General features: G+C 54.5%; 1 protein-coding gene across 1 annotated transcript in view; it reads left to right on the top strand.

The window, feature by feature from the left end:
• Positions 1 to 2,776: 2,776 nt before the first annotated feature.
• The window catches only part of LOC142008183 (tumor necrosis factor receptor superfamily member 16-like), a 42,343-nt gene continuing 21,570 nt past the window's right edge, over positions 2,777 to 23,549 (top strand). Inside the window, exon 1 of the mRNA XM_074985255.1 lies at positions 2,777 to 3,283. Within this exon, the coding sequence (XP_074841356.1) occupies positions 3,224 to 3,283 (60 nt within the window). The 5' untranslated portion in view covers positions 2,777 to 3,223. The remainder of the gene's footprint in view (positions 3,284 to 23,549) is intronic.

Below are 23,549 nucleotides of genomic sequence, written 5' to 3'. Positions count from 1 at the left end.
CCAGGGAGTCTGAAGCCAGGCAAGGAAAGCAAAGGGGAGGAGGCTCCTGGATTACAATGGGAGAGAGACGCCTCAGGACCTGTGAGGCTGTGGACCAGCCCTCCCATCTGGAAAATGGAGGTCAACCCAATCACTCTTGCTTGGTGGGGAATGTACTTGTGCCCAGATAGACAGGACTTGGTCAGGACACTCCCGTGAGCTGTGAGCTGAGCCACGTTCCTTTAGCGAGAGGGAGCCCTGGTCAGTCAGCACACTGCAGTCTGTGTCGGCCCAGCCCGGGTGCTGGTTGCTATATCGTGCGGTGCCTGGGCTCTCTTTGTCCTGCAGGTTGGCTATTTGTCATGCTTGGGCCACCTTTGCAAAGCTCCTGGTGCTAAGGTTGTACGTACAGGTACAGAGCAGGCATTTTGATACTGCCCCGGGCTGGCTGCCTTCCCATGGTGTGTTGGGTGTAGCTCAGGGGCAAGCAATGGTCCCAGCACAACAGATGGCCGTCAACAAGACATTGAGTGGATACTCTTCAAACAGCTTGAGGACATTGATTATGCTGATGATGTCACTCTCCTTTCACACAGAAATGAAAGCTTGGAAGAAAAGGTCACAACACTAGACAGAACTGCCTCAGTGACTGGAGAGAGTATTAACAAGGGAAAGACCAAGACAATGAGGATCAACCAGTCCAACAACACCACCATCACACTGGGAGGGGATGAACTAGAAGAGGTGGAGCAATTCACCTACTTGGGAAGTATTATGGGCAGAGACGGAGGAACAGATCAGGATATTGATGCTGGAATAGGGAGAGCAACAGCTACATTCAAGACTCTCCATCCTCTATGGCATTCACAAATAATATCTGCAAAGACAAAACTGCAGATCTTCAACAGAAATGTGAACAGTGCTCTGTTGTGTGGGTGCGAGACCTGGCGCACTGAAAAATCTTCCAGTCACAAGCTACGGACATTCATAAACACATGCCTGAGGTACAGCCTTCACATGCAATGTTAAGACTTTGTCACAAATGGGTAGCTTATGAACAGGGCAGGACGAGAACCGCTTGACGTTCAAACGAAGAGAAGAAGGTGGGGACGGCGAGGTCACGCTCTCAGAAAGCCATTGTCCAGCAGAGCCCATCAAGCTCTCACGTGGAACCCGCAAGGAAAACACAAAAGAGGAAGATCTCAGACAGCGTGGAGAAGATCTACTGAGACTGAAGGATAACGAGGGGGGTACTCCTGGAGCCAGCTAGAAGTTTTGTCCCAAGACAAAGTGAAGTGGAGGAGACTTGTAGATGACCTATGCTCCACATGGAGGACAAGGGTTAAATAGCAGTAGTAAGCCATGGTCCACAGACAATGTTCTCTCTAATTGTATCCATCCCTGTGTAACATGAATTGTGTTATTTGAGGATGTGTACCACCAGCAGAAGCACCAGCTGCTGGCTGTGGCCCCTTGCCAGTCAGCTGAGCAGCACTTGAATCTTTCTTGGGCAGTCACCCGAGCACTCAGCTTACAGGGAACCCAGTCCACCGACCCATCCTCCAGCAATACAGCTTTCAAGAGCATCGCAAGGTTGGAGTGGTTTAATTCAGGATGTCCCCAGACTTAGTAACCAATGCGCATCAGAGGGGCAGCGGTGTTAGTCTGTATCTGCAAAAACAGAAGTCCTGTGACACCTGACAGACAAACAGACTTTTTGGAGCATAAGCTTTCTTGGGTCTTTGCCCACAAAAGCTTATGCTCCAAAAAATCTGTTTGTCTGTCAGGTGTCGCAGGACTTCTGTTTTTGCAGATTCAGACTAACACCGCTGCCCCTCTGATGCGCAAATTTTATGTAGTTGGGACCTGGTTTTTTTTAAATACTCTTTTTTTGCGGCCCAAAAATATAAATGCCTATAAAAAAGCAATGAATGAAAAATGACTACATTTTCAGTTTATTATTTATTCACAATAGTGACAGTATAAATCTTGACATAAAATACTTTAGTGCCTAGCTTACTGTTGTTACCTTAACTATGCAGGAAAATATGAAATGTACCAAATTAACAGCATCATGCATGATAATTTGTGTATTTTCTAAGGACCGGTATTTTTTTTTCCAAAGACTGGTACTTAGCCTGCGGACCACACTTTGGGACGCGCTGGTCTCCCGAGTACCCCAGGACTTCTTGGTTTTTAGTAAGCAACGGGCACGAGTGGAGAACTGAAAACCATAGGGGGGTTGTGTGTGTGTGAGAGAGAGGAAGGGAGAGCTGGTGTGTTGTATCACAGAGCTAACTGAGTTAGTCTGTATCTTCAAAACCAACAAGCAGTCCTGTGGCACCTTACAGACTAACATATTTTGGCGCTTACTTCTGTTAGTCTATGAGGGGCCACAGCGCTTCTTGTTTCTGGTGTGATGTGTGTCTCTGGGGCGGGTGTGTGTGACACACACACACATCTAGGGAGATCTGGCTGGGGGGGAGGGCAGCCCAGGGGGTCAGCACCCAGCCAAGGGGTGTGGGGGGGTGCGGGTTCGGCGGGGCAGACCTGGGGGCAGCGCTCGGGTCTGCCCCCCCCCCGCTCTCCCACCCCTTCTCTCTCTGGGCCTGACCCCCAGCAGAACCCTGCCCCCCTCCCCGGCTCGGCAGCCAATCACGGGGCAGGAACCCGCCCCCGCCCCCTGGAACTTTTAAAATGTAGCCTCGCTGCTCGCTACCCCCCACCCCGCCCCTGGCCCAGCCCTGGGGAGCGGAGCGGCGCGGCGCGGGAGGAGGAGGAGGCGGCGGCGGCGGCTGCAGCAGCAGCAGCAGCAGCAGCAGCAGCTGCGGCGGCCCCGGAGCCGGGCAGGGGAGGGCGCAGCGGCATTTCCCGGCTGCCCGCGCAGCGCGCTCTGCCCGCCGGCCGGAGAACTCGCGGGGCTCGCCCCGGGGCGGGGCTGGGCTCGCTCCTGCCCGGCGGGCCCGAGCCTCAGGATCGGTCTCCCTCCGGGGGGAGCCGGTGCAGCCAGCGCAGCTCCCGCCGCCGCCGCCGCTTTGTGCGGGAGCTGGGTGCCCCGTGCAACGGGGGTGTTGCTAGACGCCCCCCCGGACTGCTAGATGCGGGGCTCCGCCTAAGCCTGCACCCCGCAAGCGACGGACCGGCTGGATCCCAGGGCGCCCCCTCCGCGGACGAGCCCTGCGCCGCCTGAGCCGCTGCCCAGAGCCGGGGGCCGGGCCGGGCCGGGCGGGAGGCAAAAGCCGAGATGCCTCTGCCCGGGGCGCCTCTCTGTTTGCTGCTGCTGAGCCAGCTCGTGCCGGGCCAGGTGAGAGCCCCCGCGGCGGGCCGGGCCCGTGGGAATCGGGCGGCCCGTGCAAGCCCCGGGCTGCTTGCACGCCCCTGTGCACGCTTGCACACTCGCCCCTCGTGCAAGGGCGGGCGGGGCTGGCGCTGCCTTCCCTGCGGCAGCTGGTCCGTGAGCTTAGCTCCCCCCAGCCCACCCCACCTCCGCTGCAAAGGGTCTAAGTCGGGCCGGGGCCGGTGAGTAACCCACGTGGCCGTTTAAGGGGGGCGGGGGACCCCGGGCCTCGGAAGGGAACTTCTCCCTCTGGGGGGCTGTCGGTGGGCGCGGGGTGAGCCCGGACGTCGCAGCGCCGCGGGGGGGGGGTCCCCGCATTTTGGGGAAGGAGCTGGGGGGGTGGCCCTGCAGCCCCTGCTCGGGGGGAAGGGGGGGGTTGGGTCTGGGCTCGAGAGTCGTCACTCCCCTGCCTAGGTCAGTGGCCGGGGCCTCGGAGGGGCGGGGCAGCCTGTTCGGCTGGAGCTGCACAAGCAACAGGCAGCGCCGAGCACCTCAGAGCCTGACAACTGCATGAGCTCCGGAGCTTTCCTGCCCAAGAGCCGTTTCTCCCAATGCCAACAAAGTCCGGCAGCCGATCTCACACGCCTGGCAGAACCAGACCCACCCCCTTGTCTGCCGTGTTGGGCCCAGCTTCTCCCTCTCCTCTTCCTAGGGGACAGATCTCGGCCTGGGCCCGACTCTCTCTCCCCCAGGCGGTTCCCTTCACAGCTGCTTCGCCTCTGGCCCATTGGGAGTGGGAACCGAATTCAGTCCCCTGCGTGTGAATGCCCGAATAGCAACATGCGCTTCGTTCCTCCTTCCCAGTCCGTTTCAGGGCCGGATTAATGCGGAACACATTTTCCTGTGCAGGCATTGACATTTTTGTGCAGCCGGTCTCTGTAATTATGCGGTCAGCCTGTATAAAAGCTGCATTTATGCCCCAATATCCCGAGGAGGCAATTAACATGGCAGGGCCTCTGTTTTCTGTTCTTATTAGTTGTGAGTCGGGGAGACTTCTCAGTTAATTGGGGAGGGTTACTGGGGTGGCTGCATCGCATAAATAAAATAATGGATGCAGTTATAACAAACGCTGGGGGGATTACATCCTGGGGAAAGGACGGTGAAGAGGGCTCAGGTTTGTTCAGACTCCGCTTTGAAGAAGCGGGTGGGGAACGTGGCCGGCTTGGTTTTGTTTTCAGCCCGATGCTCACGCTGCTTGGGAATGCTGCAGAATCCGTCTCGGTCCTGCTGTTTGGGCTGGGGCGTGAGATCTGGGGAGCAGGACGTGCCAGCTGGGGCATTGCTCAGTTTGCCAATGATGTAAAGGCTGGGCCAGCTTCATCAGTGAACTTACACTGGGGATAACGGAGGGTGTCCTGTGGCACTTTACGGGCTAACCGATTTATTCGAGCGTAAGCTTTCGTGGGAAAAGATGCGTGTGCCGAAGCGGGTCTTTGCCCATGAAAGCATATGCTCCAATAAATCTCTTTGTCTGTAAGATGCCAGAGGAGTTCTCGCTGGTTTTGGGGACGCAGACTAACAAGGCTACCCCTCCCTCTGATACACAAGGGATGAATTTCCACCACCAGGCTTTTCACTAAATGTAGAAGGCTCTATCTACCCATGCGCACCTCCTCTATCTATCTGTCTCTGTTTGTCTGCACACTTCCTGTATCTGTCTATCCCCACACACACCCTCCATCTCTCTGTCCTCACAAACATCCATTCAGCCGTCCATCTGCACGCACCTTGTCTATCTCCATACACTTCCGCTGTCTGTCTATCTCCATACACCATATCTATCTATTGATCTATCTCCATACACCTCTGCCATCTGTCTATGTCTATCTATCTGTCCCTCCCCACACACCTCCTCTGTCTATCCCCACTCACATCTTTCTTTGCTTCTTCAAAACTGTTTGACCTGCGCCATGCCGAGGGCACAGACCAGATGATCACAGTCATTCTTTTTGTCCTTTAAAACCTATGGGCCAAATTCTCGCGTGGTATGAACGTTCCTGCGCCCTTGTTGGCGGTTTGTCCGGGGCTCAAACTCCCGTTCGAGGCAATGGAAAGACACTCCCTCCTGAAGACTTGAATGGGAATTTTGGCTCAGGCCCCTCCAAGCACCATCGGAGCTGTGCACACCCATGAGAAGGGCCCTACCAAATTCACGGCCCATTTTGGTCAATTTCACAGTCGTGATTTTAAAAATATTGGCTACGTCAACAGTAGCCCAAATTTTCGAAATGGCCATTTTGAAGATTTGGGCTAGTGTAGACACGGCCTATAAGTGTCATTATTTTGGCTGTTCGAGGCAGACGTTTTGTGGCGTTGTAGTGGGGGTGGGGGCCCCAACCCATAAAGAAGTGGGAGGGGTTGCAAAGTTATGGAGGGTTGCGGTACTTCTGAGCAGCATCGCTGCCTTCTAAGCTGGGCAGCTGGAGAGCAGGAGCGCCGCTGCAGCACAGAAGTAGGGATGGGCTGGGATTGCTACCCTTCCTCTCGGCGGCGGCCCGCAGAGCTGGGCCCTCACTCAACAACCTTCTTCTGGCTGCCTGGCTCTGCAGGCAGCAGCACAGAAGAGTGACGTGATAGGATGTTGCCCCCTGACTTCTGCACTGCTGCTGGTGGGGCTCTGCCTTCAGGGCTGGGCTCCCAGCCAGCAGCTGCTGCTCTCTTGAGCACCCAGCTCAGCACAGAAGTAAGGGTGACACTTTCTGTGATTTCCCCCAATTACCTTGTGACACCTCCCTCGCAAGATTGCTTTGGGATCAGGGCCGCCTCATCTGAGAAACGCTGGTCTCCCCTGTGAAATCTCATCCTCTCTGTGCTTTTATTACACAGATTTCACAGGTGGCTTTTTTTCATGGCCAGGAATTTTGGTAGGGTCCTGCAGACAGACATGGAGTATGTCCTGAGAGTCTTACAATTTACAGTCCTGGCCTCCTAGGAGCTGAGCGCTCTCGCTCCATTGGTCTCAGCTGAGCGACTGCTGGCTTGGCTGCCACTCAGCTCTCCTTTCAGGCGCGTGGTGCTGGCATTTTGGGCTTGTTGCTGGCCTCCAATGAACCCAGTTTGAGCCACACAGGAAAACCTCAAGCCCCATGGGGTGAGCTCCAAGTTTCAGCTCATAACCACTCTAGGATCCTGGCCGGCAGTGCACCAAAGGGTTCTTTTTATAGCCTGTCTTTGCAAGGTCTCTGGGACTCGCAGTGCAGCCAGAAAATGCATGAGCTGGGTTTGTGGGTGAGGGTGAGGCTGGGACTCACCAGGACTCTTGGGCTATGTCTATACTTGCCCCCTTCTTTGACGGGACCACGGTAATCAGGGTGATGGGAGAATACTAATGAAGTGCTGTGTATGCATCACAGTACTTGATTAGTAATCTCCCATTGCCCTGATTACCATGCCCCCTTCGAAGACGGAGGCAAGTGTGGACAGAGCCTTTGAAAAAGCAGCAAACGGAGGAGGGACTTTATAAGACCCCCTCTGCAAAGCCCCTGTTGAAACGACGTAACTGGCCATCCTTGCATTGCTTATAGCCAGGGCCGTCTGGCCATAGGGCAGCAGAGCCAGTATCCCACCACTGGAAACAGCTGGCAGCAGGCTGGTGCAGTGGGCCTGTCTCACACTCACCCACTCTCTCATTCTCATTATCACCAGAGGGTTATACGTTTTATTGCTTCTATAGGTCTAGTACGCACAACCTGGGCTTCTTCCCTGCCTCCCAACCCCCCATGTGTGTCACCCTCCCTTCTCCTCCCACACCAGGTTCCCCCATACCAGCCCCCTGCATCCTCCCACAGGCCCAGTGGAGAGTCGAGCACCATTGTGCTAGGTGCTGTACGTGCAGAATGAGTGACAGGTCTCATATGTCACAGGCTTGTGTAACCCAGCTTGCTGCAGGGTCAGGAGGAACACAGACCCCAGCCAGCAGGGGTCAGTGTGGTAGCTGGACTCAGGGCACTTTGGAAGCAGGCAGAGGGTTAGAAAACCTGGCCTGGAGCGCTGAGTGTGCAGCAGCTACTAAAACAGAAGCCTTAACATTGCTGCTAAGTCCTCAGAGGCTGGATATGCACACCAACACACGCCCACGCAGCCTGCATGACACCCCCACCGCAGCTGGACAAACACAACCGAGCGACACAAACACGCCCGTGCGAGGAAGGGGGATAGTGGGCCAGGAGCACGGAAGGTGCAGATCAGCAGTGTGCAGCTCAACAGATCTGGCCAGATGGCCTATGCGCGTGCGCGCTCATGCGCACACACACACACACACACAAAGCTCTGTGCAAAGAAACACGGCTCCCAGGGAAACCTCTCCTTTTGAGGGCAGGTGATGATTTCCTGCCACAGACCACAGCCTGAGCCCGCTGCCCCACCCCCGGTAAAAGCTTCGCCGCCACACAGACAGGGCATATTTTCCTCCTCTTTGGCCCGTGTTTGCTTCGGGGGTAAATGAAACTCAGTCCTCGCAGGAGCCTGTAATTTGTGGCAGAGTCTGCGCAGATTTCCTACGGCAGAACGCGGTGGTCTGCGAGCGGGCGTGCGTGCGTGTGCACACGCACACTCACTCGCACGCACACGCACGTGCAAACACAGAGCCCTGCCCGGGCACAGAAGCTGTAGACTGTAGGCCCCTCTGGAAGCAAGGCCCTGCCTACAGCCTAAAATAGAACCAAAGCAGGAACGTAGACGGCAGCAGACTGGATCAGACCCACAGCCCAGGATCATGTCTCTGCTCATGTCTCCACACCTTTGGAGGAAGGTGTAAGAACCCCACAGCAGCAAATGAGGTCTTCTCCTGATCTCTGATCACTACAGCTCCAAAGCAGGAGGAATCATGCTGGAAGGAGCTCAGAGATCAGGAAGCCCTGGGCTCGTGTAGAAAGTTGACTGGCCTATGGAAGTCCAGGGGAGCCTTTCCGTTGATTTCCCAGAGCTGTAGATCAGGCCCAGCATTTCCTCTAATTTTTTTCCATCCACGGGTGGAATAAATTTTACGTGCACCAAGGCCTATGCACCACCTTTAGAAACACAGGCTGCCAGCTGTGCGCACTCTGCCAATCAGCTGGGCAGCGCCTGAATGTCCCCTGGGTGGTCGCCCAAGCACTCAGCTTGCAGGGAACACCAACCAGGCCCTGTAGAGCAGGAGACACGCCAACTGACTCACAGCATTTCAGGGCTGTACATCCAGCATGGGCAGGAGGGTTATTTAGGGAGATGAAGAGACAGTGACTGGGAGGCCGGTGCAGCTGGATGAATTTAAGGCCAAGTCTTAAGCAGGACACTCTGCCCAGAAGTGTGATTAAGCCTTCCCAGGGGAAGCGATGCATGTGGGATTGACTGAGGTTGTTTTAAAGGAGGCGGCAGTTCTGTCAGGACTGGAGCTGTAACAAACTTCTGCTGCCTGGCAGAACGGCTCTGTCTCCGACATCTCTGCTGCTTGGCGCTTGACCCCTGGTACCCACCTTGAAATGAAGACAGGGATGGATGTCGTGTGACATTTTGTTCTCTCTGGCTTGGAGGTCACAAAGCCAAAGAGAGCGGACGGGGTACGGATAGTGCATAATGGTCATCCAGAGCTTCTCATGCAATGTACACACGGCGGTCCCAGAATGCAGCCACCTCTGGGGTGCGACAAGCAGCCTTTAGCTGAGGGAGCCCTGTACTCTGAGGGAAGGAGCCCTGGTTTTTGTTCATCTCCCTGCAGAGCGCCAGAATGTCTTCCTCCCAGTCAATGACAGGGTGCTCACTTACAGGCCGGGCAGCGGCTGGCTCTCTGTTTCTGTTTGTATAGGCCCCAGCACAATGGGGTATTGATCCTTCCTGGGGCTCTTGACAGCTGCCAAAATATAATCATCGACCTCTGGAGGAGGAGGTCTGGACCAACGGCTGTGGGGGAGAGGCGGTGAGCTAGGCTGGCTGCCCAGGCCAGTTGAAAAGCTTTGTAAACTCAGGAGAGCCGCGCTCCACTTTGAATCTTATTTTAAACAGCCTTGGACTGACTTCAGTTGAGCGTCTTATTAATACGTAGCCCTTTTGCCTAAGGCTGTCAGAGCGAATGCAGGCCCCAGTCCATCTGTGAGGCCAGAGGACAGGGCAGTTCCCTCTGCATAGATGGGGAAACTGAGGCACCGAGCGTTTGAGCAGCGTGAGGTCGTGGCAGGTATCGGCGAGCATGCTGGGCGTCACCAGACAACACTACCGGTAAAGGATGGCCCGCCAGATGGCTCGCCAGTTTGCAGGCAGCGTGGGGAGCGGTTTATGACAGCGGTGGTTCGGAGGTGCCCCAACCCTAGCCCAGTGCCCAAGGCACACAGCAGTGCTGGCTTCCGTGATCCAGCCTCCCCATCCCGCACTTTGGGAGCCCCCTGCTATCGCCTGGTTCCGTAGCTGCTTCAGTGCACAGAGGAACTGATCTCAGAGGTCCCATCCTCCTGGTCTGCAGCAGGTCTGCTGGCTCCGTTTGCCCACTGCTGCCCGCACCAGTTCAGATGTACCCGGGGTATTGGCAATAGGAAGTCTGGGGAAAACAATAAGCCTGGGAGAACTTTACTTGTTGTTACTAAGTTATCCTCTTATTAACCAGCCAAGAGGCTCAAGTCGGACAGCCTGGACCTCAATCATGTCCTGAAACTTTCTGCTGATCTTGAGCCTGTTCGGGCCCAGGCTATGGGTTCCCATTGCAGGTCTGGGCTTTTCGCCAATAGCGATACACCGCGGTGATTGGTATCAAATGCGTGGCCCCGATACAGCGTGCGTTACTGATCTATGTATCTGAGATACCTGCATGAGTTATGTGCCTTCCCCCAGTTCTGTTCTCCCGGGTCAGGTATTGACAAGACTTCGCAAAAATCACATCAGAAAATAGGAAATTTAGGCAAAATTTTCTAAAGTTGTGCTGGAGTACAAGCTGCTTCCTGGAAGGGAGGGTCTGCGGGTCTGCCCTTCGTGTGCCATGGCTTTGTCTTTAGGCAGTCAGTGTGGCTAAATTGGGATATTTGGTCTCTCGAGCTTTCTTAAAGAATGAACCGTGTGTGTGTCCAACAATTGGTGACACTTTTGAATCAATAGGGGCTAGGCAAGATCGTCAGTGAATGGGGACGTTGTACAGCTGGGTTCTACGCCTGGCTTTGCCACTGAAGTGCTGTTTGGCCCTGGTCAAATCACTTTCTCTTCCACCCTCTCTCTGGCTTATGGACAGACCAAATGGGCCGCCAGTCTGGGGCGAGATCTCTAAGCTCTGCCCTAAGAATAAACCAGAAATATGCGCTGGGCGTTGATGGCCTCCTGGCTTCATTATTCCTGGAGCACGCCAACACCCAGGGCTAGCTGAGCTCAGGCAGCAAAAATGAGAGCAGAGTGGGGGTTAACGCTGACCACTGTGAACATGTGGCCTGCTCTCCCCCAGCTGTTCTGTGCTGTTGGGTGGGGGTTTTACTTGCAAATCAAGTCAGTGTAGCTCCCTGGGTCAGGGGTGTGTCTACATTGCAGGGCAGTGCCAGTCTGGGGAGACCAGCACAGTACCACCACAGTGCAGACACCTCATGAGTATAAGCAATGTCCCTGGGAGCTCACATTGCCTCTTTCCTTTCTTGCAGCGGCAGGGAGGCGGGAAGGACTGGTGGGGAGTTAATTGGGAAGTGTGGGGCGCACCCCCCTTTGGGGCAGAGCACGGGGGCAGGCCGAGAAGGAGCAACAGGGGCTTCTGGGATGGGACCACCCAGTTGGGTGGGTGTGCGTAGCCGTACCGGGAGGTGGGGGGCCGTGAGCGGAACAGCCCAGCTAACAGGTTGGGCTGGATTGACTGGGGTGGGTTGGGAGTTACTCGGGAAGAGCCTGACAAGAGGTTCCATGTTGTAGGAGGGCAGGGGGGCTGTTTCTGGAGCAGGCATGTCCCAGGCTTAGTGTGAATGGCTGAGGGGTGCTTCCCGAGTCACCGAGCATGGACGGCGCTGGCCGGGGACCAGAGAGGTCACAACTCGTGTGCCTGGCAGGGGGAGGAGGTACCAGGTCAGGGGGACGAGCCCAGGAGCGATTTTGCTGGGGGTCCCCTGCCTTTGCCAGTCAGACCTTTGTTACATACACAGGGTCTTCCCACCTCTGCCGTTCACACCCGCGTGGAAGGGCGGGGACCACTTGGGATGAGCTCTCCCGGGGACTGTGCGAGACTCTGTACATGCATGGAGATGGGGAACGTGCAGCGTGCGTGTGCCGTTGGAGCTTGGGAACGTTAGTGAGCACACCTGCTTGTGAGTGCGCATGGGCATCAGAACCATTCAGGGCCTGTGCACGTGGGGGCCAGGAATGCTTTGCACGAGTGCGTGTGTGGAGATCAGGGACCCCAGGGGCAATTTTCACAATTTCTTTTCAGGCCATTTTCTATCTGCTAAATACTCCCCCGATCCTTCAACCCAAATGCTGGCCATTTCTTCTCCCCTAGCCTTCCGTGCAGGCCCCATGGTCCCGCCTGTTCCAATGCGAGCACTGAGCTGTGAAAACCAAGGGCCAGCTCCTCAGCAGATGCCGTCCCAGCCAGCCGTGATGGTCACGAGCCCACCCCGGCCCTTTGTTTGGGGAGTTTGAAATTCTGAGCCACCTCCAGGGTTCCTGATCAGTTGGGCACCTGGGCGGCCGCTCAGGAGAGATTCACAAGCCGCCCAGCCGATTAGCAGAGCATCCCCAGCCAGGATTTGTGGTTCTGCCGGTGCTGCTCATGTGCTCATGTCTCGGTGCAACACTTATTCCACACACGGGTGGAACAATCCCCAGAGGGATGGAAAAGCTTAGAGGGAACCTCGGCCGCCACCATTCAGTGCGACGTCCTGCGTCGGCTCGGAAACGGAGCCGATTTGAACGGCAGGGAGCGGGGTGAGTGCTGCTGCAATTCCACAGGGCTGTTTCCTTCTCGCCTCGACCATTTTGCCCTTAATCGCAACGTGAGGAGGGGCATCTCCCAAGTGGCGCTGTGCCAAGCTCCTGGAGAATAGCTCCGAGAACGGCTTCTCTTCCCTGTTAGGCCGGCATTTGAGTTTGAATTCCGTGGGATTCCTTCCTTCCTGAAACCCTTGTCCTCCGCGTGGAGTGTGGGCCAGCCACAAGTCTCGTCCACTTCACGCTGGCTCAGGACAAAGCTTCTAGCTGAGCCCTTCAGTCTCAGGAGAACTTCTCTAAGGTCTCCCTCTTTTGCAGTTTCCTTGGGGGTTCCGTGTGAGAGCTGGATGGACCATGCTGGATGATAACGTGAAGTCCTGGGGCACCTTATAGGCTAATGGATATTTTAGCCTATAAGGTGCCCCAGGATGACTTACTGCTTTTGAAGATACAGACTAACTCAGCTACCCCTCTGATACCTGTCACTTTTTGCTGGACGATGGTTTTTGGAGAGTAGGACCTAGCCGTCCCCACTTGCTTCTCTTGGTTTGAACGTCAAGTGGTTCTCATCCTGCTCTGTTGCAAAGCTCCTTGGTTGCAGCCAAGCCTTCCCATTGGGTGCGAAGGACGTGCCCCGGGCATCAGTTTGTGAATGGCTGTTGCTTGCGATTCAAGCCGTGGGATTGTTTTTCTGCTTGAAGTTAACCAGGCCAAACAGAGGGCTGGGGATGGAAGGGGATTCAGGCAAAACCTGAAACTGAGTGCCACTTAAAGATAACCAGCCACGAGTGGGGAAAATACTGAGCAGAGGCCCGGGGGGGGGTGCAAAACCAGCCAACCCTGTACTATTCCTGCACAGGCAGCTTTCGCACCCCCCCACCCAGCATAGTGACCTTGTGCATGGAGTCACGTTGTCCTCTCCAGTTTGCGCAGTCACCCCTTGGTCGTGTTGGAATGGCATCTGAGCCAAAGTTGAGCGGCCCTGTAACCAGGGCTCCTGCTGATGTTTTCCATGCATGGGTGGAATAAATTTTGTTCTGTGACCCAAAGCATGCGTGGGCGTGCACCACACAGACAGGCCCATGCTGTCGGCTGTGGGATGGCTCTGGACTCTCCGAGACATGTGCAGACTTTGTTTGAAGGACTGGAATCTTGGTCAGGCTCCAAAATCTGGGGTTTTTTTTTCTCTGCGATGCTGCAGGCTGGGTTGGGAGTGGATGATTCAACTGCTCAGCCCCCACAATCAGGCCCAGCTGTTCACCATTGTGCAGCCCCTAGCCAACCTGCTTCCTTGCAATGCCAGCCGAGGAGAGGGGTCGGACCCCGCTTCTGGGTAGGCATTGTGGGGCAGATCCCCTCGCTAACTCAGAGAGAGAGGTTGATACGATGCTGAGCGGCAGGGTGTGCCTGTCCCTCGGCGGTGTGTGGGCTCCATGAACCACAAGGTCTGTTCTGGTTTTATGTTCCAATGAAAACCCATCACTCGCTCTCCACCAACGTATAGAAACTCCCAGGAAAGAGTAAGCAGCAGCCTGAGCACTTAGCAGAGCGCCCATGCCCTGGCGCACATAATAAAATATATTCTGCCCACAGATGGAAAAAAATTAGAGGGAACCCTGTCAAGCAGGTAAGAAAACAAGTAGTGGAGGGCAAAGGGGGTTGGGGGACTCTCTTTGCCCATCCTAGAGTTGTAAAAAAGGGGGGCCCAAACCCAGGAATTAGAGCCCACAGAAATGCCAGGCTTTGTGCATGATTAGTATAATTTATCTGAATGTTCATTTTGCAGAGCACCTGTGCCGGAGAGTGGGAGGGGAACATTCAGTTGATCAGGGAGGGTAAACTCATCCTATGAGGCCACCTCTTGCTTCAGCTGCTTTTCTGTTTATTCCAAGTCCTTGTTTTCCACACTTTTTCCTCAGGTCCAGGGAAGCTGTGGGGTTTGGCAAAGGGAGATTTAAAAAAAAAATTACAAGCGCTGCCTCTTTAAGAGAGGGTTGGGTTTGTGGGGAGAGCGGGGGCGGGGCAGGGGTTAGCTATAAAGAGACAGTATTGAGGTCACAAAGGGGCCAAGCCCTCAGCGGGGGAAAATGCTCCCAACTTCTGTTGACTTCAGTGCAGCTGGGCTGGCTTACATCCTCTGCTGGAGTATTGCATCTCTTGAAAGCCTGTTCTGGTTTGCACGTGTCCTGCTGCTCAGCCCCCGCTGGTCAGGTTTGCAGCATGTGGCAGGAGCTCGCCCTGAGTGCATCAGGAAGGATGCAAGAGATGCTAATCCCAGCCTTGACCTGGCAAGAGTCACTCAATCTCTGGGGCCTCAGCCAGTCCAGCCAGAAAACAGAATCAAACCTCGATGCAGGAACTGTACCCAGGACCGGATGCTGCTGCAGAGGGCAGATTGTTCGGGGCCCTAGGTACTAAGGCCTGCGGTTGTCCCCACATCTACCTGGGATCTGCTCAGGTCTCATCAACTTAGCCAGGCTGGTACCTGGGAGAGATGTAGGGGAAACCCAGACAGCTGGGCAAAGGGGGTGAAAGATGTAGCAGGTGGCGCTTGCCCCTCTGGGGCTGTGCTGATCTGCCTTTGATGCTTAGATCTGCCCCCCATTTCTGTAGCTGAACACTTCAAAATTGTTAATATAGTTGTCCCCCGCGCCCTCTCCCCCAAGTGCTACACGTGAGGCAGGGCAGAGCTATCAATCCCATTGTAAAGATGGGGAGTTGGGACATAGAGCAGCTAAGTGACATGCCCAAGGTCTCTCGGGAGATGTGTGGCAGAGAAGAGAAAATACCACACCCCGCAACCCCGTCTCAGAGTCGTGCCCCCTGGCCACTGAGCCATCCTGGCATCCTCTTCCATTTGCCAGAACACTGTAAAATGGAAGTTGCATCTTGGGGACCTCCTCATGCTCTATGGCGCTCCGCGGTGGAGGAAGACCAGCAGCTAAGGTGTTAACTGCAAGTCTGAACACCTGGCCATAGCCAGAAGGGCCTTTGCAAACATCCTGGGCCGTTTGGAAGGCTGGGAAGACGGTTGGACTCTTTGTTGCTCTAACGGGGCCGCCTTCTGTTTGAAAGCTCAAAAACACATGGACGCCAAGGAATGTACATAAAAGCAAACCCACCGCTGCCCTCTGGATTCTCTCCCTCGGAGAGCCCAGCCCAGCTCCCCCCTCCCTGCTTTCTTGCTTCATTTCAGTGCTGTGCCTTTAAGATGGCCTTATGACAATTAACTGACTCCAGATGCATGGTGCCAATTAATTTCTTTGTTCTCGGAGACAGAGGGAAAATATTTAAAGGCGCGGCGCTTCTTGAAAGATGCAGCCAGATGAGTTCTCGTCGCAAATGGGGATCAAGGCACCGTAACGTGATCATTCCATAAGAACAGGGCCGGAGGGAGAGTAGGCTGAGGAGAAAGGTTTGGCTTTAATTAGAACAGGCTTGGACTCGAGCGGGGAAACAGCCAGGGTCCCACCGCTCTGAACAGTGTCGTTTTGTCCTGCCTGTTGGGAGCTAACTCATGAACCATGCTGCCTGTTCCAGCTGCAGAGTTTCCCTTTGCACCCACCCTCACTGTTCTTAGCCAGACTCCTTTTTGGGAGGCCTGGTGGAGACCCATCACTGTGCCTAACCAATCGGCAGCTCCTTTATCAAGTCCCGCAAGTACCGGCCATTTTCAGACATGTTCTTTTCTCCCATTGCAACGCCTTTGTTCTCCTGGATCAGAGCCAGCTGTCCTGCAACCTGGCATCCCTGGCGGGGTCAACGTTCTAGAACCCCTGACAACGTTTTCTCCCCCGTGGCCTGGATAGTCGAGAGCCATGGTTCTCGGCCTGCCCAGAGAAGTGCAGCCTTTTCAGGAGTCGCGGGGGGGAGCACGCGAGGTCAAAGAGTCGCCTCACTTTTAAAAACTCTTTGTTTCCAAAGTCAGCCCTTCCAACGCAAAAGAACCGCAGCACATTATTACCGGCAAATTGCTTCCCTCCTCGTGCGTCAGAGTTAGTCTGTATCTGCAAAAACGACGGGAAGTCCTGTGGCACCTTCTAGGGGAACAGATCGTTACGACAGATGTTCGGCTGTTAGGTGCCACAGGCCTTCTCCTGTTCACCACGAAACGATCAAAAAAAAGAATATAAATATTGCGTTCATATCTGGCTGTGTAAAACACAGACCTGGACAAACAAGTCCTTGTGTAAGATTTGTTTGTACCAACTCTGAGAAGGCTTGTTACCTAAGGCAAACAGCTAGATGAGGTGATGCTTCCCTGGAAAACCTCTGAGTACCTGAAGGGCCACAGGTACTCCTGGCTGAGAACCGCTGCTCTGAAATACCAACCGGGAGGTGGGGGAGTGCGTGGAGGGGAGGAAGAGATGGGGAAGAAGAACGGTTTAGCCCTTCTGAACAGCAGTGATAGAGGCGAGCCGGCTGCAGGGGAGTGGGGCTCCTCCCTGCAAAGGTCCCAAGCCGGTCCCTTCTGTGTATGAGGGGGTGTTCGCTTCAGCCTGAAGTCAGGTCCACCAAGAGGGAAAAGGGGCACCAGCCCAGGGCTCGGTGATTCACAGTGGTAGCAACCGGAGCCCTGGGCCCTTTAAATTGCCACTGGTGTGCTGGGAGGCACCCGGGTAGGGCTGAGGGCAGAGGGGGCACTCTGGGTGGTGCTGAGGCCCTGGAGTGTGGAGCTGCTCCCCCCCCGCACCTTGCCCAGGGCCCTGGCAAGTCCATCCGCCCCCCCCAGGAGTTAAGCATTTGAGCGAGATGTTCACCGCCCCCCGCCCCAAAGGTCAGCCCTTTTACACACCCGCCGGTTCCGTCCCTAGGAAGGTCCTGCGTATGCTGTGGGGAAGTTTTAGGCTGGGAGAGGTTTGCGGGGGGTGCGGCAGCCAGCCCGTGGGTTTGAAAAGGGCCATAGAAAGGGGGTTTGGGTCTGAGGCGAAATCTGCATCTGAGAGCAAGGGAAGGAGGAAATAGCTGAGTCCTTCCATGCGTGGCTCTTGCGAGGGTCTGCGAGCACCAGGGCACAGGCGGCCAGCGTGCAGCCCACTGCAGCCAGAAGGGCGCTAGGGGAGCAGGGAGAAACTGGGCTCAGGGCTCAAGTCGACAGTTCACAGCAAGGCAGGGCCTGGGGCAGAGAGAAGGGAGCAGGGTGCGCGTCCGTGCTCAGACAGCTCTTCCCCCTGGCAGTCAGTACTGTGAGGGGCCACTGCTCGGGCCCTGCTGGGGGGGTTCTTCCTGTAGCATCTAGTTTTAGGGCTCCCCAGCCGACCTCTCCCCACCCCAGTCCCCTGACAGAGTCCAGCGTTGGTGGCCCTGACCCACCAGCATCACCTGTTCTAATCCCGCAGGGGCTTGGGGCCTTGTTATACCCAGGCTAAATATGGACTCTGCAAAGCCCCCTCCTGCGGTGGGAGGAGACCCCCCCTCGCCCCCTGTCTGTGATGCTGTGGGACATGTTAGCTGAGCAGGTGTGGGTCCATTTGCCTGCTCCCCCCACAGCTTGCCCTCCCTGCTCTGGTTTGGAAGCCCCCAGCTGGGCAGTGGCTGCAAAGGGCAGGGCCACTGGTCTCCTGAGCGGGACCTTTCCATCAGGCAAGCCAGGCTGGCGACAAGTGATCCCCCTCCCCCCGGCATCTGACCCCCACCCTGACTCGGTTTGCAAGCTGGACAGCGCAGCCGGTATCCCCGCTGCTGTGTGAGCACCTTCCCCCTTCCCCTCCACCCCGGCCCCAGCCTCTCCTCCCATAGCTGCCTCTGGGCAAACGGTAAGTCAGAGACACTGGTAGCGCACAATGGGCTTCTGTGTGGGCGGTGGTTTTAAACAGGTGTGCTTCCCAGTCCCCCGGGGCTTCCCAGCTCCGCCAAAGGTCGTGAATCAACCAGACAAGGGCTTCTTCTCTCTCCCAGTCGCTCAGCATTGTTTCCCTTCTCCTGCGCGCTGCTTTTTTCACCTTTTGCTCTTTTATCTTTGTTTTAATTTCTTCCGTTACTCTGACCTTCCCGTCTGTCTTCCTGCCTTCCTCTAGTTCGGTGCGCAACAAACTTTCCACCTCCTGCCCCTCCAGCCTGTCGCCTCACCCCCTCCTTGGCCCATCTGCTACTTCATGGTTCTCGCACCTTCCTCTAGAACAACAAGAAGTCCTGTGGCACCTTATAGACAAAGTTATTTTGGAGCATGAGCTTTCGTGGGCAAAGACCCACTTTGTCAGTTGCATCTGATGCTCCAAAATATGTTAGTCTATAAGTTGCCACAGGACTTCTTGTTGTTCTCGAAGATACAGACTAACACGGTTACCTCTCTGATACTTGGCACCTTCCTCTGAAGCTCATCACAGACAAGATTGGAGCAAGCGGACCTCAGGTTGGATCCAGCCTGCAAATTCAAACTCTCTACCATGCTGCTGCTTGGTTCCCATCTCTTCTAGAAGCTGCAGGGCGGAAAGGCAGCAGGTTCCCCAGGCAGAGTGGGGTATGAGTTGTGCAGAAGTCTGAATAATCTGGAAAATCTTTTGGTTTTGCCTCAGCGAGCCATTGGGGTGAAAATGTGACCACGTTCTTTTGCCAAGAGAAGTTAGGCCAGTAAAAAACACTGAGCCGGGGTCTATAATCACCAAGGGGTTCATACAGTCACTATAGCTGCGTCTACACGTGCCGGCTACTTCGAAGTAGCCACGCCAACTTCGAAATAGCGCCCGCCACGTCTACACGTGTTGGGCGCTATTTTGAAGTTGAAATCGACATAAGGCGGCGAGACGTCGAAGTCGCTATCCTCATGAGGAGATGGGAATAGCGCCCTACTTCGAAATTGAACATCGAAGTAGGGCATGTGTAGCCGATCTGCATCCCGCAACATCGAAATAGTGGGGTCTGCTATGGCAGCCATCAGCTGAGCGGTTGAGAGACGCTCTGTCCAGCCTCTGCGGGGTTCTATGGTCACCGTGTGCAGCAGCCCTTAGCCCAGGGCTTCTGGCTGCTGCTGCGGCAGCTGGGGATCCATGCTGCATGCACAGGGTCTGCAACCAGTTGTCGGCTCTGTGGATCTTGTGCTGTTTAGTGCAAGTGTGTCTGGGAGGGGCCCTTTAAGGGAGCGGCTTGCTGTTGAGTCCGCCCTGTGACCCTGTCTGCAGCTGTTCCTGGCACCCTTATTTCGATGTGGGCCGCTTTGGTGTGTAGACACTCCCCTGCAGCGCCTACTTCGATGTAATGCTGCCCAACGGCACCAGCCCTGGAGGACATGTAGATGTTATTCTTCGAAATAGCTTATTTCGATGTCGCTACATCGAAATAAGCTATTTTGGTGTAGCATTCACGTGTAGACGTAGCTTATATGTCAAGTCGACATCATTGAAGAGATGGCGGTCATCAGAGCCTCTTAACGTAGCACCTAAGATGGGGTCAGGGCTCGGGCTGTACATTTTTCTGGCCATACTGAAAACTCCAAAGGAAGAGTCCCTTTTGATCGGTCCAAAACAAAACAGTTGAAAAAAAAATCAGTAAGCTGAAAAGTAAAAATAAAATTAATTTTGCTTTAAACGAACCATTTTGTTTGACTGGAAATGAAATGTTCTTTGTTTTTCAGCTTTTTAAAAAACACAGCTTTTTAATAACACAGACAGAAATTTCCAAATGAAGAGCCATTTTTAATTAAATTGAAATATTCCTATAGGGTCGTTTGGTTTTTAGGGAAAAGATAGTAAATTTGGCAAATCCAAAATGAACCCAAGAAAGGTTTCCATCAACCTGGACGTCTGTTCTTTTTGGTGAAAAACAGTTTGGGCTGAAAAATGGCACCCGGCTGTAGGGTCCTGTGTGTGATCAGGGATGCTTGTAAAAGTGTAACGATTGTGATGGAAAGCACGTAAGAACAACCATGCTGGGTTAGACGAACGCTTCCTCTAACGCAGTGTCGTGCCTGTGACAGCAGCCAGTGCCAGGTGCTTTAGAGCAAGCGACCAAAGCAGGGAAGTTTTGAGTGATTCATCCGCCACTTGTCCAGTCCCAGATTCTGGTAACTGGAGATTTTAGAGACACCCAGAGCATCTTGGTTAATATCCTTTGATAGTTCTATTCTCCCTGAATTTATCTAATTGGCTTTTGAACCCTGTTATAGTCTTGGCCTTCACAACATCCTCTGGCGAGGAGTTCCACAAATTGATGGTGTGTTGTGTGAAGAAGTACTTCCTTTTGTTTCAACAAGAAGTCCTGTAGCACCTTGTACACTAACAGATATTTTGGAGCATAAGTTTTCTTGGGCAAAGAGCCACTTCGTCAGCTGCGTCTCCAAAATATCTGTTAGTCTATAAGGTGCCACAGGACTTCTTGTTGTTTTTGAAGATACAGACTAATCGTCCACCTCTGATTCCTTTTTGTTTGTTTTAAAACTGCTACTTCTTTATTTCTCGGGGTTACCCCTAGGTCCAATGTTACAGGCAGGGGTAAATAACACTTTCCTCGTCATTGTCTCCACACCACTCACGAATGTACAGACCTTTCTCTTATCCTTACCCAGTTTCTTAGGTAAACAGTCCCAGGCTGTGTCTACATGAGCCAAAAACTTCGAAATGGCCATGCAAACAGCCATTATGAAGTTTATTAATGAAGCACTGAAATACATATTCAGCGCCTCATTAGCATGGAGACAGCCGCAGCACTTCGAAATTGACGTGGCTCGCCCAGACGGGGCTCCTTTTCAAAAGGACACCAGTTACTTTGAAGTCCCCTTATTCCCATCTGCTTATAGGAATAAGGGGACTTTGAAGTAGCCGGGGTCCTTTCAAAAAGGAGCCCCGTCGGGACAAGCCGCATCAATTTCGAAGTGCCATGGCTGCCCCCATGCTGAGGAGGCGCTGAATGTCTATTTCAGCGCTTCATTAGTAAACTTCAAAATGGCCATTTGCATGGCCATTTTGCAGTTTTTGGCTACTGTAGACGTAGCCCCAGTCTCTTAATCTCTCTGTGAACGGAAGATGTCCCACATGCTTAATCATTGTCATTCCCATTGTGTAGTAGAGCAGAGTTAAAGTTACCAAGATGTTGCTGGACTTAATACCCTTTGGGTGCGTCTACACTTGCATTCCTCTTTCGAAAGAGGCATGCAAATGAGGGAAATCAAAAATGCAAAGGAGGTGCAGATTTACATATCTGGCATTCATTTGCATATTCTTCCCAGAGAAGAAAAGCAGTGTAGACATTGCGCTTTTGAAAGTAAACCCCATCTTCAAAACACCTCTTCGGCCCTTTTTTTTTTATGGGAAGATGAATTTTTTCGAAGATGGGGTTTACGGCGAGGTCTCAGAGTACGCGAGGGTTCCGTCCCATGCACCCTCGCTTAAACCTGGATTTCGTGCAAGTTGGGGTCTGGCTTTTTCCCCTGCAGAACACACGCTCTGCAGCCGGGGAAGCAGCGGAAAGGTAAGTACTGGGCTGGGGTGGGGGAGGCAGCTGGGGAGGGTTAACCCTGGCAGTGGGTTGGGGCTGTGGGAGGCAGGCCAGGGGGTGAGCTAAGCCTGCGGTGGGTTAGGGCTGCAGGGGGGTGAGGGGTGGAGTTGAGTGTGGGTGGTGCACTGGGCTGCAGAGGGGCAGGGAGTTGAGCCGGAACCAGAGCCATGCCTGGGTGGTGAGCCGGCAGGAGGGGTTGCACCGGAGCTGTACGGGGTGGGCAGGTTGCGAGCTGGCAGGGGTGGGTTGTACCAGAGCTGGGGGGCGGAGGGGGACGTGCAGTTTGTGAGCTGGCATGGGGTCGCGCTGGAGTCATGTGGGGTGGGTGGGCAGCTTGTGAGCCAGCGGAGGGGGGGTCACGTTGGAGCCGCACGGGGGGGGGGGCGGGCAGCTTGTGAACTGGGGGGGGTCACGTTGGAGCCGCACGCCGGGGGGCGGGGGGGTTGGCAGCTTGTGAGGTGGGGGGTTGCACTGGTGCCACACAGGGTGGGGTAGGGCAGCTTGTGAACCGGCGGGGGCCACGTTGGAGCCATGCGGCGTGGGCAGGCGGGAGGGCAGGCAGTTAGGTCGTGAAGCGGGAGCGGGGTTGCACTGGTGCTGCACGGGGTGGGGTAAGGCAGCTTGTGAGCCGGCAGGGGGGTTGTGCCGGAGCCGTGTGGGGCGGCAGGGGTGGCTTGAACCAGAGCCGCTCACAGGTGGTTTAAACTGCACCAGGGGATGGGGTCGCGCACTCTGAGAGCTGACTGCACTTTCGAAAGAGCGGTGTCTACGCTGCTTTTCTTCTTTCGAAAAAAGAATTTGCATATGAGATGCCAGGTATGTAAATCTGCACCTCATTTGCATTTTCAGCATCCCTCATTTGCATGCCTCTTTCGAAAGAGGAATGCAAGTGTAGACCCGGCCTTTCGGCTTTTTCAGCGTTCTAGGTAACGCATGTGGCTGAAGTCACTGTCGATGGGATTATTAGCTGTCAGTTCCACCTGTGATTCAGCGAGCATATGGGTGAAGCTCTGCATGGATCCAAACGTCCCTCTGCGGATGCAGGTATCTGTGAGTCAAAATCAATCTCCCCCTGAGTCTCAGGGCTCTACTCCCAGGTACTGCCGCAGCCAGAGGAGAAGAATGTGATGCCAGCACCACCTCCAGCCCTGCCCACGGCAGGGTTCTGTGATTCCTGGTGGGAGATGCAGCTGTGTGGAAGGGCAGGTGCCAGGCCAGCTTCGTGGCCTGGAGGTGATGCTGGCGTCGGGTACTGGCTCCTGTGAGCAGCATTGCCACATCTCCTTTGTCCGCTGCAATTCCCAGGTTCAGCACATGCCAATTTCTATCCATGGCTATCTGCCTCCAGGGGTAGAAATTTGTATCTTCCAGGGTTCTGGCTATATGAGTTCCTGTACAAATTCACCTTAACTCTGCCCCCGTGGGGAGGGCAGCAGTCCCTGGGATTACCTGCATGTACTTACCTGCCGTCTCTTAGGCCTGTGCAGCTGTACTGAATGGTGGCGGTACTGGTGGAGGTATGATTGTGGGACGAGGTGATCCGCAAGGCTGTGCACCTGTGTGTGACGTGTGTCTTTCTCTGCAAGCCCAGTGCAGGTGCTCAAAGAGGTACCCATCTACCTCGTGAGGTCCAGTGCTCCTCTTTTCCACACTGCATGCGAATGCACAGATATTGTTGCTGTGTTTATATGCCAGATGATACTTCTGTTGCTGACTCCAGAGCTAAGTATGTCTCTGACTCATTTCCCCGCCAGGTTTCACCCCTTGTTTACTGAGCCCTTTGTTCTTCACATAGTCAAGAGACTGTGCAGAAACAACCTTGGGTTCCCAAATCACAGCGTTAACAAAATGAGCAAGTCAATGCAAAACCTAGCACCTGGATCTGAGTAACTAAGGGAGTGTTTGGTTCCCTGGCAAGTCCGAAAAAGTTGGGTGGAAAGAATTC

Source organism: Carettochelys insculpta, chromosome 2, assembly GCF_033958435.1.
Source record: "Carettochelys insculpta isolate YL-2023 chromosome 2, ASM3395843v1, whole genome shotgun sequence".
Classification (NCBI taxonomy): domain Eukaryota; kingdom Metazoa; phylum Chordata; order Testudines; family Carettochelyidae; genus Carettochelys; species Carettochelys insculpta.
This window is presented reverse-complemented; position numbering and strand designations above follow the sequence as displayed.